The sequence below is a fragment of the Oryctolagus cuniculus genome, chromosome X (genome assembly GCF_964237555.1).
Source record: "Oryctolagus cuniculus chromosome X, mOryCun1.1, whole genome shotgun sequence".
NCBI classification, from domain to species: domain Eukaryota; kingdom Metazoa; phylum Chordata; class Mammalia; order Lagomorpha; family Leporidae; genus Oryctolagus; species Oryctolagus cuniculus.
In genome coordinates, this window is record NC_091453.1 from 3,853,863 (window position 1) to 3,881,409 (window position 27,547).

At 44.9% G+C, this 27,547-nt stretch overlaps 1 protein-coding gene across 5 annotated transcripts in view; it reads left to right on the forward strand.

The window, feature by feature from the left end:
• NHS (NHS actin remodeling regulator) overlaps nt 1-27,547 on the forward strand; it is a 379,093-nt gene that overhangs the window by 275,991 nt on the left and 75,555 nt on the right. Inside the window, exon 1 of one of the 5 annotated variants that reach the window (XM_051827614.2) lies at nt 9,850-12,558. The exons of the other annotated variants lie outside the window; for them this stretch is intronic. Within the exon in view, the coding sequence (XP_051683574.1) occupies nt 12,333-12,558 (226 nt within the window). The 5' untranslated portion in view covers nt 9,850-12,332. Of the gene's footprint in view, nt 1-9,849; nt 12,559-27,547 lie in introns of those variants that run through there. 5 annotated transcript variants of the gene reach the window in all.

The following is a 27,547-nucleotide window of genomic DNA, read 5'->3' on the forward strand; positions in this document are numbered from 1 at the left end:
TTTCAATTGTGGATGGACATTTGAAAGAAGGTGGAGATATCAAACAGTTTATGCTATCATTTCTCCTAAGTCTTTGTTTTCAGCATCTTATTTTAGACACTCCAAAAAATATTTATTTAGGTTATTTTTTTTTTCTTTTAAAACTGTTTATCCTCCAGTGACTTCATTCAGGTCACAAAGGAAAAATGATTCTGGAAAGGAGCAATAAAACATTTCTTTTAAAGTTTGGCAGTTAAGATGGAAGGTTAAGTATTTTTGCATCACAATGAACAATGTAATGTATGTGAGAGGGAATTGTCCACTGATCTTGGGAGCTGGTAAGATTTTGGGGCCCAGTGGTTGGAATACCTGGATATTAGTATTAAAAATAATTTTAGTGACCCCTGATTATGTGACCAGTGGGGTTATGCTAACTTCTCTGTCATAATTGATCCTCATCATAACCCTCTGATGCAGGTATAATTATTGTTCTCATTCCATAAGTGAGGAAAATAAGGCTTAGAGTATTTACAAAACTTGCCTTGCCTGAGATTACTGCTCAGATGTGACAGGGCCTGAACTTGGATTCAGGTCTGTGACTTGAAAACTTATGCCTTTTACCACTTACAGGAATTTGAAAATGATCCCAAACTAAACACGGCAGTGATGTTTTTTGGTTATCAAACAGCGCCTTGGGGAAAGTGGGAACTCTCAGTTAGTTTAACAGTTAAGCAACGTGCTACAATGGCCCATGCGACAATCCCTGTGTAGGTCATCTAAAGTAGAAGGGGACTAAGTTCTGATTTGAAGGAGCAAACACTGATCTGCTGAGATGACATCCACCAAAAAGTCAGACTGTGAGCTGAGAGGAAGTGTAACTTAGATAAGAGACAGAATTAACAGTGTCCTATGTCTTGAGAAAAGGGGAGGGGAAGTAGGTAAGGCCTGTTACTTTCTATTTCAATTCCTGTTACTTTCTATTTTCAATTCCTTTCTAAAACTTTTTGCTAATTAATTTGCCTGCCTGTAACTGATCTGTTTACTGCCTGGCATTGTTTATCAATGATATATTGTTCAAATATTCATTTCCTAGGAGAATGTTATAAATGCCTTCTGGGATCATAAAAGGTGATAGATTAACAAGTGCCAGAGGTTCTGGCAGGTCAAGAAGTTACAGTGCAAAATTTCCCACAGTGTTGCTTGGATGTGCTAGCAGGTCAGCCTGAAGAGATGGTATTTTTCAATGATGAGAAAGAATATAGTTTGTCCTATTATTTCTTAGTTGGGTCATTCTGATAAAGATGTCTACAGGAATTATGCTTTATCTCACTCAAAATCTCTGAAGGAAATAAGAAGCAGCTATGATTACAACTCTCCCTATGGTCCTAAAAACCTGTTTCTAAATATCTTCCTTCCACAACTGGCCATCTTCACGCCATTTGCTTTTCCAAGTTTCCCAATGCCAGTTGTTCAGATAGCCACCAAGCTGCCCTGGGCCAACAGCACCACCTGTTAGCTGGAATGGAGAACTCTTGGACTCAACAGCTTTCTCCCCTCCACTTCCTTTCTTACACTTTATTTTTTTCTATTTAAAATTTTTTTTAATTTTATTTAAGTTATACAAGTTTCATGTATTTCATATATACAGATTTAGGAACATAGTGATACTTTCCACCCTACCCTCTCTTCCGCCCATGCTCCAAACCTTCTTCCTCCTCCCTCTCCCATTCCCACTCTTAGCGTTCTTACACTTTGGAATGTTAATGCATGTGTCTCTGAGGTTCCCTGCTCCAGCTAGCTGTTCCACTCTTGCACAATTGCTTGCATTTCCCCCATCCCAGCATACTATTTCATACATCTCCAGGTGTGTGTTCACTGTGCCCTTTCTAGAATGCTTTTATTACTGATTTCACCTGTCTAACTCTCAGTTGGGAAGCAAGTTTAGAGCCTGAACTGGAGAAAGTGCAAATACTGGTAGGGAGAGGTTTTTTTGAAAATTCATACAGTTGTTCAGTAAAACATCCCATTTTTGGAACATAATTAATCTGTGTTTAACTGCAAATCTAGAAAAATTGCCTATAGTACAGACCAATGTATTTTCTCAGGATTACCAAGAATGTTTCCTTCTCCTTCCTTCCTCTTTTACTATTCATTATCAAACCTTGCTAGAATCAATTAAAAGGGACTCCCTTTCATTGTATACCCCTTTTCTCAAGAAGCAAAAGGAACTAAATTTCATTCACTCAGTATTGTAAGTACTAAATGGAAAAGCCATAAATATATAGATCTAAATACTGCCTCTGAAATTATGTTTTGAGTTTGTATAACTAAAAGGCACTGAGAGAAAGAAACAAGAAATCATTCAAAGTTCAAAGGTACCCAGATTTACTAAATAAGAAATGAGTAAAAAAAGAGAAAAATCTAAACATCTACATGGTAAGATAGCCAAACAATCAAATCATGTGTTACCCACCAGCATTCTCTTCAAAAGAAATGGGCTTTGTAGAAACCTGTGGGAACTCTAAATGCTGGACATTTTCCCCATTAAATAAAGTTAGTGATTGAGATTGCAGCTTTGGAGTTGCTTTTCCCATATTGCAATTCCAACGTGTAGATAAGGTTGAGAACCACTGCTCCAGGAACGAATATTTAGTTGTAACAATTATTTCTTCCTTTCTCAGATAGTGCAATTTGGACCAATTTAGTTTGTAATTATTCCTTTCTTGTTTTTGAGGGTCTCCAATTGTAAGTTTCCTAAGTGTGTGGGAAGGGAATGGGAGAATGGACATCTTTCCCCGCTCTCATCTGTGTCTTTTAACTCCCTAAGAAGACAGTCTTGACTATGTTGGATACCAAAATTGACACCACATTCTAACACTGTGGTTCTTTTTTTCTTTTTTTTTTATTTTTTGACAGGCAGAGTGGACAGTGAGAGAGACAGAGAGAAAGGTCTTCCTTTGCCATTGGTTCGCCCTCCAATGGCCGCCACGGCCGGCACACTGCGGCCGGCACACCGCGCTGATGCGATGGCAGGAGCCAGGTGCTTCTCCTGGTCTCCCATGGGGTGCAGGGCCCAAGCACTTGGGCCATCCTCCACTGCCTTTCCGGGCCACAGCAGAGAGCTGGCCTGGAAGAGGGGCAACCGGGACAGAATCCGGCGCCCTGACCGGGACTAGAACCCGGTGTGCTGGCGCCACAAGGCGGAGGATTAGCCTATTGAGCCACAGTGCCGGCTACACACTGTGGTTCTTGTTCCACAGCATTACTCCCCCTTTCCCTGAAGGATTTCTGTAGTCTCTAGATGCATCATCTGTTCCTTCCATCTACTGACTGCTTCTTCAGGGTGACTCTGGGCCCCTCACTGTGGTGATTGGCCAAACCACATGATCCAACATCAACCTGACAAGCCCAGGATCAGAGAATGGAAGGTGGGTTTCTGGAACTCTTTGAAAAAGAAGCCTCTCTGAACCTGAACTTTCACAGGGCCTATGAGGGGACTTCAAAAAGTTGATGAAGAGGTGAGTGTTGGGGTACAGTCAGTTAAGCCACCACTTGAGACACCCATACCATATTGGAGTACTGGTTCAAGTCCCAGATACTCCGCTTCCAGTTTAGCTTGCGCACCTGGGGAGGCAGCAGGTGATAGCTCAAGTACTTGGGTCCCTGCTACTCATGTAGAAGACCTACATGGAGTTTCTGGCTCCTGGCTTTGGCCTGTCACAGGCCCAACTTTTGTGGGCATTTGGGGAGTGAACCAGCAGATGAAAAATCTCTCCCCGTCGCCCTTTTTTTTTTCCCTGTTATGCTTTAATTCCATTATTCCATGAACTTTTAAAAACTCACTTAAATTAAGGTAATATAAAAGCTTTAAGGTATGACAATGTTTGAAACCATCAGAAAAGATTTACCTTTCATTTTTAAAAATCTTTATGATTGTTGTGCTCAAACCAATAAACTCTCAACCATTAGTATCTGTTTTAACATATGTCTGATATTTATTTTTTAAATTATGTACTTAATTTATTTGAAAAGCAGATAGACTCACACACAAAGAGAGAGAGAGAGAGAGAGAGAGAGAGAGAGCAAGAAGAGATCTTTCTTCTGCTGGTTCACTCCCCAAGTGCTTGCAACAGTTGGGGCTGGGTCATGCCAAAGCAAGGAGCCAGGAACTCAATCCAGGTTTCCTACTTGTGTGGCAGGGACCCAAATATTTGAGTCATTGCCTACTGCCTACTAGAGATTAGTAGGAAGTTGGAATGCAGAGTAGAGCCAGAACTTGGACCCAGGTACTCCAGTATGGGATGTGGATATCCCAGGTTGTGGCTTAACTGGCTGTGCCAAACACCAGCCTCAGAAGTTTGGAACTGTATCAGGTATCCTTATATGAATAACAAATCATTCTTCTGCTAGGACTGGCTCCGTTAACTCTGCAGAGCTTGTTGATGCATCTATACTCAATCAACAGGGGCTGGATGATCATAGGTTCCCCCATTCACTTGTCTGGTGACTAGCAGCTGAATGCCAAAACATGATGAGCAACTTGTGTTTCATCATCCAATGGACTAGCCGAACCTTTTTCTTTTTTAAAAATATTTTATTTATGTATTTGAGAGGTAGAGTTGCAGACAGAGAGAGGGAGAGACAGAAAGAAAGGTGTTCCATCCACTGGTTCACTCCCCAAATGGCCACAATGGCTGGAGCTGGGCCGATCTGCAGCCAGGAGCCAGGAGTTTCCTCTGGGTCTCCCATGTGGATGCAGGGGCCCAAGCACTTGGACCATCTTCTACTGCTTTCTCGGGCCATAGCAGAGAGCTGGATTGGAAGAGGAGCACCTGGGACATGAACTGGCACCCATATGGGATGCTGGTGTTGCAGGCAGAGGATTAGCCTACTACGCTGTAGCATGGGCTGCCAACCTTTTTTGTAAAGTAGCAGTGAGCATGGCTTGGAACCATGATCAGCAAAAGCAGAGTTGCAACATTTCTTCAGGCACAGGCTCAGAACATGTACAATATCACTTCCACCATGTTCTGTTGGCCACATAAAGTCATAATGCCTGCTCGTATCCAATGTGGAGAAATAGACTCAACCTCTTGAAGGGAGGAGCTGAAAAGTACTGTGGCTGTTTTTGAAATCTACCACAATAATCAAGCGCCCTTGTTTTCAAATTTTTAAATACATAAAATAAAGTGGACTTGAAGATCTTCCAACAACCTTCACTGGCTCTCAAATAGACTTTATTAAATGGGAGAGAAAGGGGTGGGAATAGGCAATGACCATCATAATGAATGGTCCATGTAAATAGCATGGATCATAGCAGAAAAGGTTGCCAATAGCTATCCAAAAGGCAGTGTAATGAGGTAGGTAGAAAGTGCATGGACCTTGGAATCAGACAGACCTGAGTTCAAACTCTATCTCTTCAACTTGTTACATGACTGGCCTTGGGCAGTAACTTAATATCTCTAAGCATCAGTTACCTCAACCATAAAACATTAATAATAATTCCAAAGGCATAGGGCTGATCTGGGGATTAAATAATGTTATGGTATAATGCACATTTTGTCTTGTTAGTTTCCTTTCCTGTCCCTTTAATTCTTTGAAATCCATGTGTAGTGGGCATAGTAACTCTCTTTTCTTCAGAATCAAAGCTGCCCTATTCCTTTCCTTGCTGGATACCAGCTTGTCTTTGTCCACATATTGCATATATTTGAGAGACGACTTTGATACAATATTTTTCAACCTAGGATACTGGCAGTGTTTAGAAACATAACTTACAATCAACAATTCCAAGACAATTCTTAGATTTGGTGCTATAAATTATTTCACCTTTTTGAGTTGCTCATAGCTTGATTTCTCTTTATGATCTGGGTACACTGTGGAATTTTATAAATGTACCATGAAAAAATAAAATTTTGAAATAATAGAAGTTGGGTAACAATGTATGGGAGCCATGTTCTTTCAGAAAGGATGCATTTGCATTGAATCAGGTTTTCAAATGTATCCAGGAGTTCTAAGTAGTGAAGTTGGCCTTTGGGAGCCAGAGGAGGCCAGGTTAGGTAAAATCTCTGTTTAATACTTCTCTTCTGATGCATTCCATAGGGCTCCATTTTGGTTAAATCATCATAATTCCCACCAAGACAGCACAGAATGATAATGGTTTTATTTATTATTTTATATGCATTGCCAGTATATGCAAAGTTTTATAGCTTGCTATAAATCGAGAGGGATTATTACAGCTGTTACTTATTTTAACGGGTCACAATACAGTAGTTTATGCCAGATGGCTTGGAGAATTTGGGGAGAGAAATTTTATACAGGCAGCCATATACATATTAGCATGGGTAGTTGTACCCTGAAATTAATTTACATTTGTTATGATATCAAATATATATGAATAAACACACAGTTGCTTGTGAATGAGTGATCCATTTTATTGCAGCAGTTTCTTCTGGAAGTCATGGGGGTCCCTTGTGAGCAGTGGTGGGGCAGCAGCAGTGATAATGTGCCGCTACCAGGAAAAATGAGAGGTAAAACTCAGCCACATCCACAGCTAGGGAGAGGACATTCAACTTGCTCCAGGGACTTGAGTCTCAGAGGCCGAACTGGGTTTTCCATCACTGAATTTTAGTCTATATTGGAGCCAAAGAAGATAAAGCAAGGATGTCCCCCAAGGTGACCATAAGGAGGAAGTATATGGTAGAAAGAGAGTAGAGCTGGAATTGGGATCCTCAAGGTCACTGACAAGGTCAATCTGGAACAAGAAGCTTACTCAATCCAGCACATCACATGGTTTATTACTGCCCTTGAAGATGCTGCAGTTTAAGTAGGATGGTCAGTTCTGATGCTCAGCACAAATGGGGAGAAGAAATAAGTACTGGTGGTTTTCAATCAGTTTGGAAGGTTTTTTTGGTTCCAGGTCTCATAGAACGAGACTTACAGAATGAGATACCTAGAGAAATTCTTCTAGATGTACCCTGTGCTCCTTATTTTATAGATGAAAAATAGACCGAGAGGATAATTTGAATATAATTATCTTAGTTGTTTCAATAAAAAAGGTAAAATCAGACTGTCCAGTTGTTTGGCCTCTCTTGGCCTCCTCCAGTTTCCCTCCCCTTGATCTGGCCTCACCAGTTTTTCTCCTGCTTTCTACCCACGCTGGGAAAAGACCACATCCCCACCTGTCAGAACAATCCAAGGACCAGGACTGAAGCAGGCTGCATTTTCTTGGTTAATTGCCCTGAGGTACAAAGCTAATATACCACCTCTGGAACTGGAATAAAATTACTTAAGCCTTTTTAGAATCAATTCTTCCAGTACTTATAAATCAAGAGTCAACTAAGATCTATGGTGTCCACAAAATAATTAAGCAGAGAAGGTGACTTTAAAAATGGAGATTTGGGGTATAACCTATGTGTGGAGAATCAGGAAATGGTAGGATTTTAAAAGTTATGTATGTACCAGGAATGTCAAAGGACAGACCTAGAACCTGTATAATGGACTTTTCCAAGATGGCTAGTGGAAGAACTAAGGCTTTAAAAATTTGTAGACTGGACAATGCAAAAATACCCTGCTTTTTTAGAGCTGCTTGGCTTCCAATAACTTCAGCTGTCTGGAACACAGCACTAAGCCTGGAAGTGAAAAGAGCTTTGTGAGGCTGAAAATACTCGTAGTTGTCAGCAAGTTCATGCACTGTATCTCTCAGCTCTTGCTCAGACCGTTAGTAACTCTTTTTTTTTTTAATGAACAGATGTTACCCAGCCATGGGTGTCTATTTTCTTCATCCCACTGTGGATTTAAACTATAGGGAAGGAGCTAGAAGGAAAGTAAGAGAGGAATGATGGTGGAGAAGTGAATATCAAGGAAAGAGCTTGGAAATCCAAAAAGGAGTCTTTGAAATGTGTTACCATAGAGACCAGTAATCAGCCTTCTTAATAAAGACCCTAAGTAATCAGCAAAGCATTAAAATGTGTTTTGTATGATATGATTAAAGAGATAGGAAAGTGACTTACTCAAGGTGGGTGAATTTTCATAATAAAACCCCCAATATTTCAGTGGCTGACTTCTTTGTTTGCAGTCAGTTGCAGGTCAGCATACCATCATTTTGCTACCCAGACCCCTTCCATCTTGTGGCTCCATCACCCCAAGAACCTCTGTGCTTAGCCAGCAGGCGGGGGAAGAGCAAGTGTAGGAATAGGTGAAGTTTTCATGGGCCAGTATGGAGGCACATACCCATTTTGCCCCATATTGCATTGGCCAGGACACAGTTTCAGGGCTGTGCCTAACTTCAAGCTGGGAGAAGTTTGGGTAGCTGCCAAGTGTAATCTAGCTGGAAGAGAAAGAAAAAGATGGTTTGGTACATAACTAACCAGCCAGTTTCTTCCAGGGAAAGTATAACTATGCTTTCCAGCAGGGAGGGGCATCATAAATTGTTCTTTATTGAATGAACTTTAGTTATATGGCAAATTATCTGTGCCGTCTAGATTGTCTGTGTTGCCTGGCAATACCAGGTAATAGTTACATCCAAGGCACATTGTAGATCAGGTGCGCCAAATCCCACCTACTTTCTGGTTTTACAAATCAAGTTTTAGTGCGACACAGCCACAGCCACATCCATTCATTCATGCATCATCCATGGCTGCCTTTGGACTGTAACAGCAGAATGCAGTCATTGCAACAGAGACCACATGGCCTGTAAAGCTGGAAATACTTCCTGTCTGTCTGGTCCTGTCTGGAGAACATTGGTTGGCCCCTGTTATAGATGATCACCATGCTAAGGGAAAGCATGTTTGCAGTGATCTTTCTCCTGAGACCTGATACCATGGGCTTCCAATAAAAATAAGGACAATACCCAAATGGACCATTCTGTAAACTCATCTGCTCCAGCAGGGGCTTGCCTCTGCTCTATTTCTGCCAGCACCTAGCACAGTACCTGGCATCTAAGAGACAGTCAATAAGCGCTTCTATTTGAACCTTTGTACTGTAGTAAGTATCGGGCACCCTAACTGTCATAGATGGGAGAGGGATGTCACAAAACAATATGATATGAGCATTATGTGTGAGGACTTCAAGCGTAGGTAGGACGGAACCACCTTCATCGAGCTCTTACTATGTGTCCGGCACCATCATGGTGTTTTCTATTATTTTATTGACTCTTCTACAAATTAGGTATTTTTTCCATTTCACGAAGGAGGAAACCAAGATTCAGATCATTTTCCCATGGCTGCAGTGCTAAGAGCTGGAGGAGCTGGGATTCAAACCAGGTTCTTCTGGGTCCAAAGCTCATGTTTTTGCCTCTAGTCCATGAAACTGGCGGTAACCTTATTCAAATCTAAGCAACCTAATCCATATCATTTTAGTCATCACTGTTAACACAGACCTCATTACCCCAAATTCTGAGCAGCCCTTGATAGAGCCCCTCCTGTTGATTTCTTAGTGACATTTAGCGTTATTGACCATGCTCCCTTTTTTTTAAAAAGATTTAATTATTTATTTGAAAGGCGGAGGGAGAGGCAGAGAGAGATCTTCCATCCGCTAGTTCACTCCCCATATGGCTGCAATGGACAGGGCTGAGCCAGATGCCAGGAGCCTCCTCCGGGTCTCCCACATGTGTGCAGGGGCCCAAGCACTTGAGCCATCCTCCACTGCTTTCCTAGTCGCTATAGCAGGGAGCTAGGTAGGAAGTAGAGCAGCCGGGTCTCAAACCGACTCGTATGTGGGATGTTGGCGCTGCAGGCGGGGGCTTAACCCCCTACGCCACAGTGCCAGCCCCCATGCTGCCTTCTTTTTTTTTTTTTTTTTTTTTGACAGGCAGAGTGGACATTGAGAGAGAGAGAGACAGAGAGAAAGGTCTTCCTTTGCCATTGGTTCACCCTCCAATGGCCGCCACGGCCGGCACACTGTGCTGATCCGATGGCAGGAGCCAGGTGCTTCTCCTGGTCTCCCATGGGGTGCAGGGCCCAAGCACTTGGGCCATCCTCCACTGCACTCCCGGGCCACAGCAGAGAGCTGGCCTGGAAGAGGGGCAACCGGGACAGAATCCGGCGCCCCGACCGGGACTAGAACCTGGTGTGCTGGTGCCGCTAGGTGGAGGATTAGCCTAGTGAGCCGCGGCACCGGCCATCCCCCATGCTGCCTTCTTAAAACCATTTCTACCCCTTGCTTACGGCCGGTTTACTGCGCCGATCTGAAGCCAGGAGCCAGGTGCTTCTCCTGGTCTCCCATGCGGGTGCAGGGCCCAAGGACTTGGGCCATCCTCCACTGCACTCCCGGGTCATAGCAGAGAGCTGGACTGGAAGAGGAGCAAACGGGACAGAACCGGCACCCCAACCGGGACTAGAACCCAGGGTGCTGGCACCGCAGAAGGAGGATTAGCCTAGTGAGCCGCGGCGCCGGCCATCCCTTCCTTCTTGTGCTCCTGCTTCTCTGACGCATCTCTCCCTTCCACCCTTCTTCCTTTGCCTGTTCACCCTTAAACTTGGGGGCTCATGGTTCTCTTCTCAGTGTCCTGAGAGTGTGGCCAGGCTATCTTGTCCTGCCTCATCTTCCTGTCCTAGCCACACTCGATTCGAGCCAGATTACCTGTCCTTGCTGGCAACTGCCAGCCCTCTGAGGAGGTTGGTCATGAGTGGGGTTGCAGAGAACAGCCAACCCAGACTAACTTGGGTTCTGTGTGATCCTTCATGTGACCACAATACCAATTTGTAGTAATGCCAATTAGCAAATATTCTTTACCAGTGCTTGTGCAAACTCTGTGATTTCTTGTGACCTTGCAGAGTGAAGTATTTCACCACAGCTGTGAATTATGGAAAAGTTCCAGGCCTAGTGACACAGTACTGCCCACACATGCAAATCTGCCTAGGGCATACACCTGTCTATTGGGGGGCGGGGGCCGGTGGAAGGTGGCCCAGTCAGGAAATAGTCAAGCTTTCCCTAAATGGGGTTCAAAGGCCTTAAGACAAATGACCAAAACCGGAATCCCACAAGACTTCTTTGGATAATTACATTCAGATTTTCCCATGTTATAGATGCGGATATCCCCTGGGAGTGTGCTGTTTTAAGTGGCCCCAAATGGCTCTCTGCCTTCCGCATCAGGTTTTATGTATAGGACCTGCCAGTCGAAGGCATGGGTACACACTGCTGCGGTTTTTAACCCTGGTTCAACCTCCGAGCTGCTTTCTTAGTAAATCACCCTGCCCTGGCGATGAAATGCAGGGCTGCAAAGGCATTGTCCTTGCAGAAGCCCGGGCAGGGGGAGTTGTGTCTAGGATGCGAGCTTTCAGCATCCTGAGATGAATGGGGGAGGGGACGCAATGTCACATTTTTCGGGTCGCTCTATTCCTGTTACATGCTGGCACATGCTCTATGCCAGTCTCGGACCACCCTCCAGCCAAGACTGGAGGGGTTGGCACAGCCGGTTTCTCTGATTCCTCTGCTGTTGGCCAGGGACTGGGGACAAGGGAGGTGAGAAGGGAGCCACGGGGGTGCGTTGCTGAGCAGCCGCGGTCGGTCCAGCCTGTTGGTGATGTGCAGAGCCCGCCACCACTCCGGGCATGGGTAACGCGCAGCCCCAGCATTTGCGCTACCGAGGAAGGAAACGCACAGGTACAAGAAATCCGGATCCGGGATCCTCCTCAGCCCCCGGCTTGTCTAAGCGCCCAGGCCGGGCTTTGTGGCCGGCTCCCGCTCGCCGCGGAGTTTGGAGCTGGGAGCTGAGTCCTGCAGCTCACTGCGGCTGGCGGCAGGGGACGGATTCTTTGTAGCCAGGTTCTTTTCAGCCCGGCGGAGCCCAGAGATGTTCGCGGAGCCAGGTAGCTGTCTGCGGAGCGTTGGTGCAACCGTGCCTGCTGCCCGGGAGGTTTGGCTGCCGCAGTCCTCTCCATTCACCGGGCTGTAAATCGAAGCTGTCTACGCCGGCAAGGCGCTCGATCGCGGCGTGGCCCCGGGGCTACGTCCCGCCCAGGTCTCCCGGCACCTGATTTCCCAGTGGTCAATTAGGTGGCTCAGCCTGCAGCATTGAAGCAGTGGAGGGGCCAATGCCCCTGCTTTGATGGAGCGCGCCGTGCGCAGAGACCTCCCCAGTCGACTTCCTCATCAGAAGGCAGCATCCATTCATAATTCTGTCTCTGCCTGTGGACCGAGTTAGGCTGGCGCCGGGCATGGATTTCTGCGATCTCGTTTTTTGCATCTGAAGGAGAAACTAAGATAAAAGGGAAAAGGAAGAGGGAATGCGGTCCTAACGCAACAAGGCGCTGGAAAGCCCCTGAGAGGCCTCTCCTTGGCGGGGAGAGGGAGAAGAGGCAGATCCCCAGCCCAGCGACCCAGCCAGCTGCTGCTTCGCTGCGGAGCCGGCACGCATGCCTACCTCACCTGACGGCCGCATTCCCGGGGAGCCGGCGCGGGGCCCGGCGGCGCGCCCGGGGCGCACCGGAGCTAGGATTTCTGCACCGGGCGAACGAGGCGCGGGCGGGCTGCCACGGGCCGAGCCTGAGCCAGAGCGGGCGCCGGGGGAGGCTAGCCTCGGCGCGGCGCTCCACCGCAACCCCCCGGGATGCTCCGCGACTCGCAGCCCAGGCCACGCGGGTGTGTGTGAGATGGGACCCGCTGGTGATGGGGGGGGGGGGGGTGAGAAGGGATAACGGCAAGTGACATAATTTTAAACTAATTTCTTGCATCTCTGGGTGGCGGGTGAACTTGGGGGAGGGGGAGGGGAGGCACGAACCGCAGCCCAGGCGCGCGCTAGCCTGAGGGGAGATCCCCCCACCCCATCTCTGGCCGAGGTCTCTTGAGCCGGGTCGCCTTGGCAGAGCCGAGTGAGGGTGAGCTGGCGGTCAAGGTGGACCGCACATAGCTCGGATGGCAAGGGGAACAGCACTGGCTTTCAGGGGGGTTTTTAATTTTTTTTTCTTTAAAGCATATTGCAGCTGTAGCTTTGAAGTTTGCCGCCTGCTCCCCAGCCCCCATCCTGGTTGTGGGGCGGGGCGGCACTTTTCCACGCTGCTGCCCAGGCCCTCACGGCCGGGGTGACGGGGTCTGCAGGGGTTGCAGTGTGTGGTGTCCGGCTTCCTGCAGAGAACACAGGGGCTGGAGGGCATTGCAAGTGGAAGGGCACCCTGTGGCTTGGCCTTCTGGGGACTCTTAAGGGCTGAGGAACAGTCGGGAATCCCGCCTGGAGCCGCCTTCTGATTCTCTGCCCTGCCACTTGGTTGTTGGATGACATTTTGCCTGTGCAGGGGTTTCACTGTCATGGAGCTGTGATGCTGTAAGGCAAATGGACTGTTAGGATGAGCTGGAAGAGAGAGGCAGCAGAGCTGGAGCTCTGCCTTCTGTGGCAATGTTAACCCCATCCACCCTGCCCCCTGGCTCACATAGCTCCTGGGGTCACCGGCTGTGGGCACCAGTGGGGCTGCCTGGCCCGCCAAGCATGCTGGGGATGGTGGGCCAAAGCTGGACCTGCTCAGGGCATGCCAGGCCAGCAATGTATTTGCAGTAGAAGAGCAGAGCCCCACCTGCTCCCCACCCCTCCCTTTCGGAGGAAGGCTGAGCAGGCCCAGCTATGCTGGTGCACAGGGTTTTGCCATAGTGTGGTATGCTCCTGAGTTTGGGAACTCTTGTTTTATGAGGTTTTTCCATTGCAGTTTTGTGTCTCTTGGTCACCAGTTTGTTTTTTACAGCTGCTTGTGAGCAAGGCAAAGATAACAGCATCTAAAAATAGCCCTGCGGCTAGAGATGCAGCTTGGCTTGACCCCACTCTTACAGGGATGGGGGTCTCCCTTCCCAGCTGCCTGGGGGCAAGCCAGACTCAGGGCCCCAGATAGCCTGAACCCAGGTCGACACATCCTTCAGAGCAGTCCGAGGTCTGGTCTCCAGGCCAGGCAAGGATGCTGGAGTGCTGGTCTCTGTGAGAGAGGCAGCAGCTCTAGGGGCTTCATCTGTTCCTGTATGAGGCCCAGAGCAACTGCAAGCTGCAGGATTGGAGGATGGGAGCCTGGCTGGGGATCCCTTCCCTGCCCCCTGCGGTGGACATCTGTGGCTTTACTCTCCCTGCCTTGAGTTGCACCAGTAGTATAGCTAGGGCTTCCTCCTCTGCACTTCAGGGGTCAGCGGGCCACTCCCCCGCAAAGGATTTTGGGCCAGAAGACAGAGGGATCAAAGGGTGCTTAAAGCATGCCAACTTCCTAGTGTGTAGATCATAGCTGGGGTATGACTCTTTCCCTTCCGGGTAGAAGCCTCTGGACAGTTAACTAAGGAGCCTCTTGGCAAGCCAGAGATATCCAGGTTGCCTGAAGGAGGCCACCCCCAGCTGATGGGGTAGGCGCCACGTGGAATAGAGACCAGAAAGGACGGAGGGTGTTGCAGTGACCACGATGGCAGGAAGCTCAGGTCTTCTGTGTGTCCTGGGTCCCATGAGCCTGCAAGCCTTCCCCCATTATTTATTTTCAAATGCCTTCGTTTCTCCCATGGTCACCCTTTAATGATGGCAATGGTGGTAGCTTCCAGCTTAAAAAATAAAGTGGCTCTCTCTGTTCCTCATTTGGTTGAATGATGGGATTTGTTGTTGTTGTTGTTGCCAGAATGCATTGGTAATTGCCAAAAAAATGTGAATGCCTAATTTTTCTGCAGTGAAAAAAAATCAACCAAAGAGCCAGGGTATTTAGGGGCGAGGCTGTGAATCTATATCACCAGTTCTCTTTCGCTAGAACCTACCAGGTGATTTTCTTCTCTTTTTCAAAGCAAATTTTCATTTTGAAATGTTGCCTCTATCTTAGGTAATGTCATAACTATAGTGACTGGGAAAATATTAAGGTAGAGATCTTGATTGGGAGGAAGGAAGGGACTGGGAAACATGTCTCTGAGAAATCCATTATCTTGCAAAATGTTACTGGTTTAATCTTTAAAATTTCCCCTGTGTTTGTGTTACCCGCAGAAGATACCAGATGAACCACAATGAAATGTAGCCCAAGAGTCCAAGCGCAACAGTAGGCAACTATGACTACTTAGATGAGAACATGGGAAGACCCTGATTGGGATTCAGATTTCTCTAAAACATAATTGACTTGGCTCAACCTTTAGCAAATAAGCTGTCAATGACCCTTTGCTGTTAAATAGAAAGGGGCTGCTTTCTCTTGCAGATCCAAACGTGAATCAGCAGTTAACTAGAGCCCCACAGTGAGGCTATTGGTCAGGGAAGGTTAAATACTGTAACAAAAAGCCCCAAATCTCAAGGGGTTCACACAATAGAAAATTACTTCTTTAAAAAATTATTTATTTATTTGAAAGAGCTACAGAGAGAGAGGACGAGCCAGAGAGTGAGCAAGCGAGCTATTCCATCCACTGGTTCACTCGCCAGATGGCTGCAAAGGCCACGGCTAGGCCAAGCCTGAGCCAGGAGCTGGGAGCTTCTTCTGAGTCTCCCACATAGGTGTGGGAGTCCAAGCACTTGGACCATCTTCCGCTGCTTTTACAGGTCATTAGAAGAGAGCTGGATCAGAAGTGGAGCAGCCGGGTCATGAATCAGAGCCCTTATGGGACTCTGGTGTGGCTTTACCTGCTATGCTGCAGCGCCAGCCCCAGCAGTTTATTTCTTATATGCATAAAAGCTATTCAGCTTTTTTTAGTCTCTCGGGGCCAGCACTGTGGCATAGTGGTTTAGGCCACTGCCTGCAGTGTCGGCATCTCATATGGGTGCCGGTTCGAGACCTAGCTGCTACACTTCCGATCTAGCTCTCTACTATGGCCTGGGAAAGCAGTAGAAGATGGCCCAAGCCCTTGGGCCCCTGCACCCGCATGGGAGACCCAGAAGAAGCTCCTGGCTCCTGGCTTTGGATGGACACAGCTATGGCAGATGCAGCCAATTGGGGAGTGAATCAGCGGATGGAAGACTTCTCTCTGCCTTTGCCTCTCATTCTCTTGCTGTGTAGCTCTGACTTTCAAATAAATAAAATAAATCTTTTCTTTAAAATTTATTTATTTATTTATTTAAATTTATTTTATTTATTTGAAAGACAGAGTTACAGAGAGGCAGAGAGAAAGAGAGAGACAGGTCTTCCATCTGCTGGTTCACTCCCAAAATGGCCGCAATGGCCAGAGCTGCATCGATCCGAAGCCAGGAGCCAGGAGCTTCCTCCAGGTCTCCCACATGGGTGCAGGGGCCCAAGGACTTGGGCCATCTTCCACTGCTTTCACAGGCCATAGCAGAGAGCCGGATAGGAAGAGGAGCAGCCGGGACTAGAACCAGCGCCCATATGGGATGCCAGCACTTCAGGCCAGGGTGTTAACCCACTGCACCACAGTGCCGGCCCCAATAAATCTTTTTTTTTTTTTTTCAAAAAAAAGTATTTTCTTTCCAGTTTGTGACTACCTACCATTCCCTGGAGATTAAAAGTTCTCTGCATGCAGTCAGCAGAAAAGAAAAACAGTAATGTCAAAGATAGTCCTGGATGTAGCACCCCTCACCTGCACCCACATGCCATAGCTGTAACTCAATCACAGGGCACATCTAACTGCAAGGGGTGCTGGGAAATGTAGTTTGTGTATAGTCTATGCCATGGTAATACATTCTCTGGCATGAAAAGAGTCCCTTTTTACCTCTACTTTGGGATTTGAGTGTGGCTCCAGACAAGTTACTTGGCCAAATACACTACAGACCTCAATCTTAAAAATGATGGGAATTCCACCTCTCCTCTCCTGTCTCAAAGAGATTTAGAAACAACAGAATCCTAGAGGGACCACCTACTCCAGCCTCTTTAGGCAAGGCCACTATTATTATTCCCGTTTTATAAATAGCTTGCCCCACATCAAGGGCAGGAACCAGAACCTAGGTCCTCTTCTCTTGGCTCGGTACTCCTTCCACCATGCTGTTGACCCTGCCCTCTTATGGAAATAGTTGGGTAGGATGGTTTCTGAAATCTAATACCCTTTCTTAGTGTCTAATCATTAAAAAGCAGCTATTTCTATGATTTAAAATCCACATGTGATTTTCCCCCCAATTCTTACCATATAAGCACTTATAGTCAGGCACGGAATAACCAAACATTAATATATGCCCTGTACAGGCCGGCGCCACGGCTCACTAGGCTAATCCTCCACCTGCGGCACCGGCACTCCAGGTTCTAGTCCCAGTTGGGGTGCCGGATTCTGTCCTGGTTGCTCTTCTTCCAGTCCAGCTCTCTGCTGTGGCCAGGGAGTGCAGTGGAGGATGGCCCAAGTGCTTGGCCCTGCACCCGCATGGGAGACCAGGAGGAAGCTCCTGGCTCCTGGCTTCGGATCAGTGCAGCGCGCCGGCCATAGCAGCCACTTGGGGGGTGAACCAACAGAAGGAAGACCTTTCTCTCTGTCTCTCTCTCTCTCACTGTCTAACTCTGCCTGTCCAAAAAAAAAGTATGTATATATATATATATATATATATATGCCCTGTACATATATTAACCTATTTAATTCTCACAGTAATCCTTGGAGGTAGGAACTATTTTAGCCCCATTTAGCAGATAAGGAAAACCAGGCAGAGAGAAGTTAAATAAGTTTTTTGTTTTAGTGAGTGACCTTAAAGATTCATGACAGGGAGTCTCTTGTAAATTTGCTGAGGCATGTCTCTGAGCCCCAAGCATATAAAACTGATACACAGGATTGAGCTACCTGACTAGTGAGGAAGCCCAACCCCCAGCTCCAGCTCCAACAGCCCAGTGAGGCTTTTTAATTTGTCATTGTACTCACTGTTGTGTAACTGTTGTGAAGTAATAACAGAGTTTGTTGTGAAAAGTGGCCATTGAATGCACGAAGACTCTTTGGTGGGAGGCTGGAAGGACTTGATGGGGGTGGGCATGGTGAGCATAGTCTGTCATTGGGTGAAAAACCACCTCCAAACTTCCTGCCTTAAAAAACAACAGCTGATCTATTGGTTCAGCATTCTGCAGTCTGAGTCCAACTGAGCTGGGCTGTTCTGCCAGTCTGACTTTTGGTTGGCCAGGTGTTATATCCCCTGGGAGATAGATAGGTTCAGCTGGGATTCTGGGCTGCCTGTGTCACTTTCTGTGTAGTCTCAGGGATTCTCCTTTTCCAGGTAGTCTCTCTATCAGAGTAACTGGACTTGTTAGCTGTTGTACAGGCATATTCTTCTAGGCCTTCTTACGTTGGACCTATGCCTTATTTCACCAACAGAGTAAGGCAAGACACAGCCCTAGCCCAGACTCTAGGGGAGGGAAACAACCAAGGTCATGGATACCAGGAAGTTTAGAAACAGACTACGGGAGTGGTGAAGTGTGAAGCTTCAGGAAGGTCTCAGGAAGAGTTGACTGCACATTAAAATGTGGGCTACATAAAATCCATTCCTTTTACTCTAATGAAACAAGGCTATTATATGCTTGGTTCTTTCTCAATTCCCAAACTGGTGAACCATTTATGGCCTGTAGAAGCACTGGGACTGTAGATGATTGCTTAAAGAGAAAGGGAACTGAAATAGGTGATTTCTGCTTGCTTGCCCCTCTCATACTGTATCTTGAAAGGTATCCATTTTTATAAAAGATTTATTTATTTATTTGAAAGACAGAGTTACAGAGAAGCAGAGGCAGAGAGAGAGAAAGAGAGGTCTTCCATCCACTGGTTTACTCCCCAGATGGCCACGACGGCCACGGCTGCACCGACCCGAAACCAGGAGCCAGGAGCTTCCTCTGGGTCTCCCATACAAGTGCAGGGCCCAAGGACTTGGGTCATCTTCCACTGCTTTCCCAGGCCATAGCAGAGAGCTGGTTCAGAAATGGAGCAGCCAGATCTCGAACTGGTGCCCTTATTGGATGCTGGCACTGCAAGCTTTACCTGTTACATGACAGCACCAGCCCCAAGTTATCCATTTTTTAAAGAGATAATAGCACCAATCCTCATATATCAACTAAGGATAGTTTCTGATAAATCAGTATACCAATCAAATGAAATGGCATATTTTTAAAAAAATATTTATCTATCTATCTATCTAAGAGACAGAGTTATAGACAGAGAGAGAGAGAGAAAAAAAGAGAGAGGTCTTCCATCTGCTGGTTCACTCCCCAGATGGCTACAATGGCCAGAGCTGGGCCATTCTGAAGCCAGGAGGCAGGAGCTAGGAGCTTCTTCTGGTTTCCCATGTGGATGCAGGGGTCCAAACACTTGGAGAAGGCAGAACTCTTCCTGATCTTCATTCGCCCTCCTTGGCAAGTCACACATCAGAGAGGACTTAGCATGCCCAATGGGGTCACCTGGCTGCCTCGGGAAGTAGCGCTGCTTTCCTGCTGAAATGGGCTGGTGTGTTCAATCTGTCAGGGGTCCGTTTGAAGGCCTTTCCCCAGGCTCCTAAATGACTGTAATCAGTGGGGGTGCAGTGACTACTTTGATACACTGTCCACATCTCCCTTCCTCATCAGAACTCAAGTGTTTCCTCCCGGAGCACACATTAAGCAGAGCACTCACAGCCACGTCTCTCTTTGCTGAAGAAAGCCACCTCCCTCAAGGTCATGCCCTTCCCAGGGCAGCACACCTCTGATGACCACGCCACACAAAGGTGTAAACGCCTGGCCGCGGTGCGTCAATTCAGGACAATATTGCAGAGCCACCCCAGTTCCAGAGCTCCACATAAGAACAGCTGAGCCTTTGCTGGGACGGTATCATAGCCAACTTCCCTCTCTGCCCAGTCCTGCTTAACTCATTTCCTCCACATGTGGTGGCCTAGAGAACATTTCCTAATAAGCTTCCCACACACCAATGTCTACCTCAAGGTGTACTTCCGTTGAACTTGACCTGTGTTCAGGGGTTTGCAGACTGGGTTATTTCCTGTCACAGTAGGTACACATAGAAGCAGCATACAGCATGGGCCTTCCCCAGACACTTCCAGTTGGGAAGAAATGACAAGCATTTAAGCAACAACGTTAGAAGAAGAGCAAACAATGTAACAGAGTCAAAGGTAAGTCTGATGCCTCAAGGATTTTTCCTCTCCTCACTTTACCCCTCACAACTTCCCCTAAAGTTTGGTTTTCTTTTTGGGGGGATGGATGATTCATGACATTGATTATATGGTTAACAATTGTGCCTAAGCACTCTCCCACCTGATTATTTCTTCCTTTGGGCATGGCACTGGCAATCAAAATTTATCTTTCAAATTAAGGCTATAATTATATTTTGATAAAGATCTAGCAATTCAATGAGAATGAAATTTTGAGGGTTGCCAGGATACGGATGACTCTGGGTTATAGAGAAGGGTTTGCATGCAGAATACTAATAGGTGGTTCAGCACTCTCATCAAGACCTTTCCAATAGCATCTGATAATGCAAGCCCATCAAGTATTGTTTCTCTGCTATTATTCTAGGAGGATAAAAGCAATGAAAGATATAAGCAGGGTTTTATGAATGAAAAGGTGATTCATCAGATGTCTTTTGGTCTATCTCCCTGGAGTTAAGAAATACAGTAATAATTATGTGGCGTTGCCTCAAAATCTAGGAGACAAAAGCTTTCTCTTATTTCCTTCCCTCCTCTTCTATTATAAATAAAAGCAAAATGTCTTGCATATTGGGTTATTGTTTTTCACTGGGAATAGGGACCTATGTTTGCAATGGTGTTGACTCCCAGGAAAATAGAAACAATGGAAATTTGCATGATGCTATATTCTAATTTTTCTTTACTTTCCTTTGCTGGCTTACTATGTCTGATTATTATTCATTCACTCCACAAATTTGGAGTCCTTAGTATTGTGTAGGTTCATCTTAGGGGACTTAATAAAGTTTACAATTGATTACCATGTATGAAAATAATAAATAGCAATATAATACAGTAACACCCAAGATGATTTTTCAGAGGGGGTATGGTAATGCTCATTTAAAAATTGAGGTATAGCTTACATGCAGTCAAATTATGAACAGGTATTAAGTGTTGAATTCTGTGAGCTTTAACATATTTTATATATATATATATATATATATATATATATATATATGGAATCACCTCCCTAAACAGGATATAATACATTTCTATCACCTCCAGATTTCTTCACAACTCCTGTTCGGTTGCTGTCACCCACTTTGACAACCATTATTCTTTTTTCTTTCACATAAATTATGTTTGTCTTCAGGAGATTCATATAAATGGACTCTTCATTGTGACTTTTTATAGAAAAGGTCTGGCTTCTTTCATTCATTACATTTTTGAAATTTATCCCTGTATATATTATCAGTTCATTCATTTGTATTGCTGAGCAGTAATCCATTCTAAGGATATACCATAGTTTGTTTTGTTTTCCATTTGGTTGGGTTATTTCCAGTTTGAGACTTTAATGAGTAAAACAACTAAAAATATTCTTGTACAAGCCTTCTTGTGCATTTATATTTTTTCATTTCTCGGGTAAATATCCAGGAGTGAAATTGTACATACTATAGGGTAAGTGTATGCTTAGTTTTATAAGAAACTGGTAGAAATTCTTTGAAAATAGTTTTGCCATTTTACATTCCCACCAGTGGCATATCAGAGTTCTCGTTGCTCTGCATCCTCACCAACACTCAGTATGTTGGAAGTCAATCTAGTGGATATGAAATGATATTTCACTATGGTGCTAATTTGCATTTATTTGATGACAAATAATGTTGAACACCTTTTCTTGTGCTTATTAGATATTCATATACCTTATATCATATTTGTTTTTGTCTTATTGATTTTATTGATTTATAGTAGCTCTTTTTATATGCTAAATAAAGGTTCTTTGTGAGATATATGTATTACAAGTATTTACTTCCAGTCCGTGCCTTGCCTATTTTTTAATGGTATTCTCTTGATGAGCAGAAAATTTTAATATTGACTAAGTCCAGTTCATCAGTATCTTCTTTTATGGCTACTCCCTTTTGCGCCCTATCAGAAAAATCTGCTTCCTTCAAGTTCATAAAGATTTTCTCATACATTTTCTACAAGTTTTATGGTTCTAGGTTTTATATTTAGTCTATGATCATTCTCTAATTGTGCTTGGGGTAAGGCAAAGTTGAAATTCACTTTTTTCCCCCACCATATGTACATTCAATTGTTCCAAAAAGCATTTAAAAAAACCTTTACTTTTCCACATTGATTTGATTTAATGCCTTTTTCAAAAAATCAATTCAACTATATATGTGTGGGTCTATTTTCCGGACTCTCTGTGCTGCTCCATTGATCTACATCCACTCTCTTGCCAAAACCACACTGTCTTGACCTCTATAGATTTATAGTAAATCTTGAAATCAGGTAGTATAAATCTTGCAAGCTTTTTCTTCTCTTTCAAAATTGTTTTAGCTATTCTAGAACTTATGCATTTCACACACTTTTTAGAATCAGCTTGTCAGTTTGTTCAAAAACACATGTTTTGATTTGAATTATCATTGATCTCAATCTATAGATGGATTTGGAGAAATTGGACATCTTTAACAATGTTGTGCTTTCTAATCCCTGAATATGGTATAACTTTTGATCATATAAATCATCTTTAATTTTTCTTAGCAATGTTTTTAATATTTAGTGTCAAGGGATTGTATTTCTTTTATAAGAGTTATCCTTATATATTTGACATTTTGATGCTATTATAAAAGCCATTTCTTTTTATTTCATTCTCAAATTTTTCATTACACACACACACACACACACAAAGTAGACCCTTAGGATGTCCCTGTAAATGTACAAATCTGCAGATTTTCAAGACCCTTACATAAAATGGGATATTATTTGCATATACCCCATACATATCCTCCCATATACTTTGTCATCTCTAGATAACTCATAATACCTAATAAAATGTTAACAGTCGGTATACTGTTTTGTTTAGGGAATTGTGATGAAACAAAAAAGTCTATATATATTCAGTACAGGTACAATTCTTTTCCAAATACTTTTTATCTGTAATTGGCTGAATCTGCAGAGCCAGAACCCACAGATATGGAGAGCCAACTGCATGTGTAATTGATTTTTAGATGTTGACCTTGTATCCAGTGACTCTAACAACTTTGCTTTTAAGTTCTAGCGGTTCTTCATAGATCCTATAGTGCTTTTAGCCTACATGTATTCATACAAAAATGTTTGAATAATGACAGGTCTTTTCATTTCCCATATTTATGTCTTACTACACTGCTGAAAATAGATGTTTTGAATTCTTCTCAATCTTAGAACATTCAATGTTTCACCATTAATTATGATGTTAGCTGTAGATTTTTCAGAGATGCTCTTCATCAGATTTTGGTATTAAGGTTATTCAAGCTCCATAAAATGAGTTGAGAAATATTCCCTTCTTCTCTATTTCTTAAAAGAGAGCTTATGTAAATTGGTATTATTTCTTCCTTGCATGTTGATGGAGTTCACTGGTAAAGCCATCTGGGCCTGGAATTTTCTTTGTGGGAAAGATTTTAAGAATTCAGTTTCTTTAGAAGATAGAGGACTATATTTTCTATTTCTCCTGTGACTCTTGTCAGATTTTTCTCAAGGAATTGTCCATTTCATCTACGTTATTGAATATATTAACAATATAGATTGAAGTAGGAAGAGAGACAAAAGGTAGCACTTGAGGTGGGTGATATGAGTATGAGAAAAGACCTGGCATGGAATATCCAACAGTGTGTATTGTTGCACCAGTCTGGTTGAAGAGGAAGCTCTGGGTAAAAAAGTACAAAATGATGATAGAAAGACAACTTGGAGCCAGATCAATGCCAAATTGAGGGGTCTGGATCTTATGAAATGAAAAACTTCTTATGATTTTCAAAAAGGCATGACTTGCAGAAACAGTACTGATGAAAATGATTTGGAATGATGGGCTGGTGGAAAGGAAAGAGTAAAGTAAATGCAATTGCTTTACAACTGGTGGTTTAGTATGTAGTGCTAAGCATTGCCCTGCTGAAAGGGACTTGGTAAAGAATGGTGCTAGAACAGAGCATTGAACTTGAAGTTTTCTGAAGGGAAAGGCCTCTGTGTACTTATTTCTCTGCACACAACATGATGAATATGCACCTGGTACACACTTAAAAACATTCTGTTTTTATTTTCTTTGATTCTATATCAGTCTTATCACCCAGACATCTGGCCCCTCCCAGGGGGAGAGCCCAAGATGTGTTCAGGCTACAGTACTAGAGTGGGCAAGTAATTGACCCTTAATTAAAATCAAGTGAATGAATGAAAGATGCAAGCATGAGTGATCAACTGAATGAGTGGATGAACAGGTAGAACTTTTAAAAATATTTATTTTTATTTATTTGAAAGTCAGAGAGTCTGTGTGTGAGAGAGATAAACAGAGGGATATCTTCCATCTGCCAGTTCACTTCCCCAAATGCCCACAATAGCTGGGGCTGGGCCAGACCAATGCTAGGAACATATAACTAAATCTGAGTCTCCTCCAAGAGTGACAGGGATCCAAATACTTGACCCAGCACCTGCTGCCTTGAAGGATGCACATTATCAGCAACCTCAAATCAGAAACAGAGCTGGGACTTGAGCCTAAAAACTCTGATTATAAGGTGAGGGTGACCCAAGCAGCATATTAATCACTGCAACAAGTGCCCACCCTTTTTAGGAAATTTACTTTCATTCATTTGAAAGGGAGAGAGGCAGAGACACACAGAGAGAGAGAGACAGAGGCAGAATTTTATAAACTGTGTTAGGCCAAGCTAGGCTAGGGTTTGACAACAGACAACAAAACTCAGTGCTTTACCACAATAGAAGTTCCAGTTCTTTCTCAGAGTCTGCTTTAAGTCGGAAGCATGTAAGACTTCAAACAGCAGGAGGAAAGCGAGGACCAGGACTTTTGGGAGATTTTGTAAGGACCAGGCCTAGGTGTGGTATGCATCGTTTTTGCCCACGTCCCATTAGCCAACACTCTGAGTCATCCAGCCCCTATGGGACTGCAGAGGAAGCTGGAAAATCTAGATGTGCTTATGGATATTTGATAAGCACCAAGACAATCAGCAAGTAGGAAAAGGGAGCCCTAAAACCTGTTTGTTATTGCTTCCAACCTGGGTTCTCCCTAAGCCCTAGAGGCATTTACAAACCACCTCTGTCAACAGAGCTCAGTCTATCCAGTTGGCTTCAGGCCTTAACATGTAGGGCTTGGGGCTCCCTTATTGCCAACTAATTTTTAGAAGCCAGCTCCTCCAGAAGGAACTGTGAGCAAAATGAAGTAGTCATAGACTCTGCTGTTGGTTACTCAGCAGCTCCAGCCAGGAGCACAAATAGAGAGAGGCAGCATGATGTGGGTCAGGATGGGAAGTTTTGATGATGAACCTCCCAGGAGTCAGCAAAGCAGTTCTGCTCTGGGAGGCATCCGTGCTAAGCTCATGCCAGCTGCCTAAAGAGAACTCCACATCCTCTGTGATCTGGAGTCTCCTGTTCAGGATCAAAGGAGCTGCTTCAGCAGGGCCCGGAATGCCTGGCGAGGGCTCAGCGGCCTTGGAAAACTGCTGGGTTGTCTCTTGTGTAGCCCACAGTGTGACGGGAAGCACCTCAGCTGGGACGTGGTTACTGTTTGCTTTTTAGAGGGGCATGGGGATCAGAGGTGGTGAAGGCAATTGAGTGGCACAAATCTTGGCACATAGTAGGTTCTCAGAAGAACATGTCATGAAAGATGATGATGGCCATGGTGCTGGGGATGTTGTTGCCCATCTTTTTCAAGTTGGGGGAGAGATGCCAGTGCACGGAGCCTGCTACTTTTCCCCTGGACGCTGCTTCCTATTCAGGGCTAGGGACAGTCTCCCAGCACCGCAGCACCAGGTAGTGGTTTTATTTGGGAATTTTCTGCTTTACATATGTATATTTTTTCTTTTAAAAGGTGCAGTTAAATAGCATGAAATCAAGAACACAAATAAAATGGCAGAACCTTTAGAAAAGGAGCCATCGAAGAAATGAGCAGTTCCAAACTGGAAGAAATAGTGAAAGAAAGGATTCAAGGAGGTGTGAGTCTGCATGGCTTCAGGAAAGGAAGGCCTTTGCTGTGGCCCTGTCCTCACTCAGTCTGTTCCTGCACTCTGGCTTTGTGGTTCCTCCGACATTTGAACCCGAGCCTGCCTAGGGGCCTCTGCACTTGCAGAGGTCGTCTCTGCTTGGGTTGCTCTAACCCTCGTTGTCGCACTGCTCTGCACTGGGTCATGTGTTGGCTTAAATGTCACCTCTGCAGAGAGGTCTTCCTCAGCTACCTACCTCGTTTGGGTTTCCCTACATGTAGACCCTGAGAGAAGAGTTTGAGTACAGGTAGTTTCTTTCAGAGATGAACACAAGCAACCTAGTAGGGGGTGGAAGAGTGACAAGAGGGAAATAGGTGCCCTCTCCAGCAGCCACCCTGTTGGGTACTTGGAGCTCAGTTCTGCTGAAGAACACTGGGACACCATGTGGAACACACTTCAAAGAGGGGAGATCTGTCATTGCTGAGGGCTGCTCCCACGGGCATTAAATGCCCAACAATTTGGGATTGCCCTACCTGTGGGCCAAACATTCCCCTATGACCAGAAAAAAAACTCACCATGAGGCAGAGGGTCTCAAGAAATCTGGGGAAGCAACCTTCAGTGTGTCAGAATGAGTGCTAGGGGGAGATTGACAAGGAGTGAAGCATCTCCTGTAGCACTCTCTCCGGAATAACAGCCTTAGCACCGTGATTCCCTTACTCCACTTTTTGACTTCCTCACAGAACTCCTCTCACCTGGCATAGTAGCTGTCCATTTATTGTTCTTCTGTCTTTCCCATGAGACATTAAGCTCTAGGGGGACAGATACCTCACATGTCTGTCAATGTCTCAGACAGGGGGAGTGGATGCTTAGCAATTATTTGTTGAATGAATGAGAAAGATAGAAACTTGCTGACATCAGTCTTATTGTCAGCACATGAAAGTGTGGGAGAAGAATATAGAAATACATTTCAGGAACACTGAGCAGTGTTGCACAATGGGGAGCCTTGGCAGGTACTTAGATATGAGTGGATAATGAGTAAAGACCAGAGAGCAACAGGTTATGCAGTTCTTTGTTCTGATTTTCTGCAAACTCGAGAATTTCACTGTTTGCATGGCCAGCATGGCTCTTACTTTTGCCATACATTCCAAATGGAGACAACAACGACAGCAAGAGTTTCTCTGCAGGCTGGGAAATGTCGTGTATCCCAAAAGAGGGGGCAGGCTAGCCTTGCTCCGTTAGAGGACTCAAGCCAATGATGACAGGGAAAGAAGTGTGGACGGAATAGAGGAAGGAAAAGAAGAAGAAAGTGAGGGAAACAGTGCAATCCTGGGAGGAAGGAAGTAAAGGAATGGCCCAACAGACTTTGAGTCCTCACTGGAAATTAAATATTCCACTGGGACTTTATTAATTCTTGAGAAAAGCTTTTGGGGGACTCTTGGAGCAAACACAACCCACCCCAAAGCCCTAAATCCTTACTTGTCACTAAACAGGGTCTGTATTTCTCACAGTTCAGTCCCTGACCTCTTTGATCCAGGCCACTGGCTTGAAACTCACCCCAAGAAGAGGAAACTTGTGGAGTTTGTTGTCTCTGAAAACAAACTGGATCTGCTTGGACATATCCAGTAGATCCTGCTGTCTGTGAGTTTGCAGAAAATCCTGCTACAAAGGGCACTGGCAT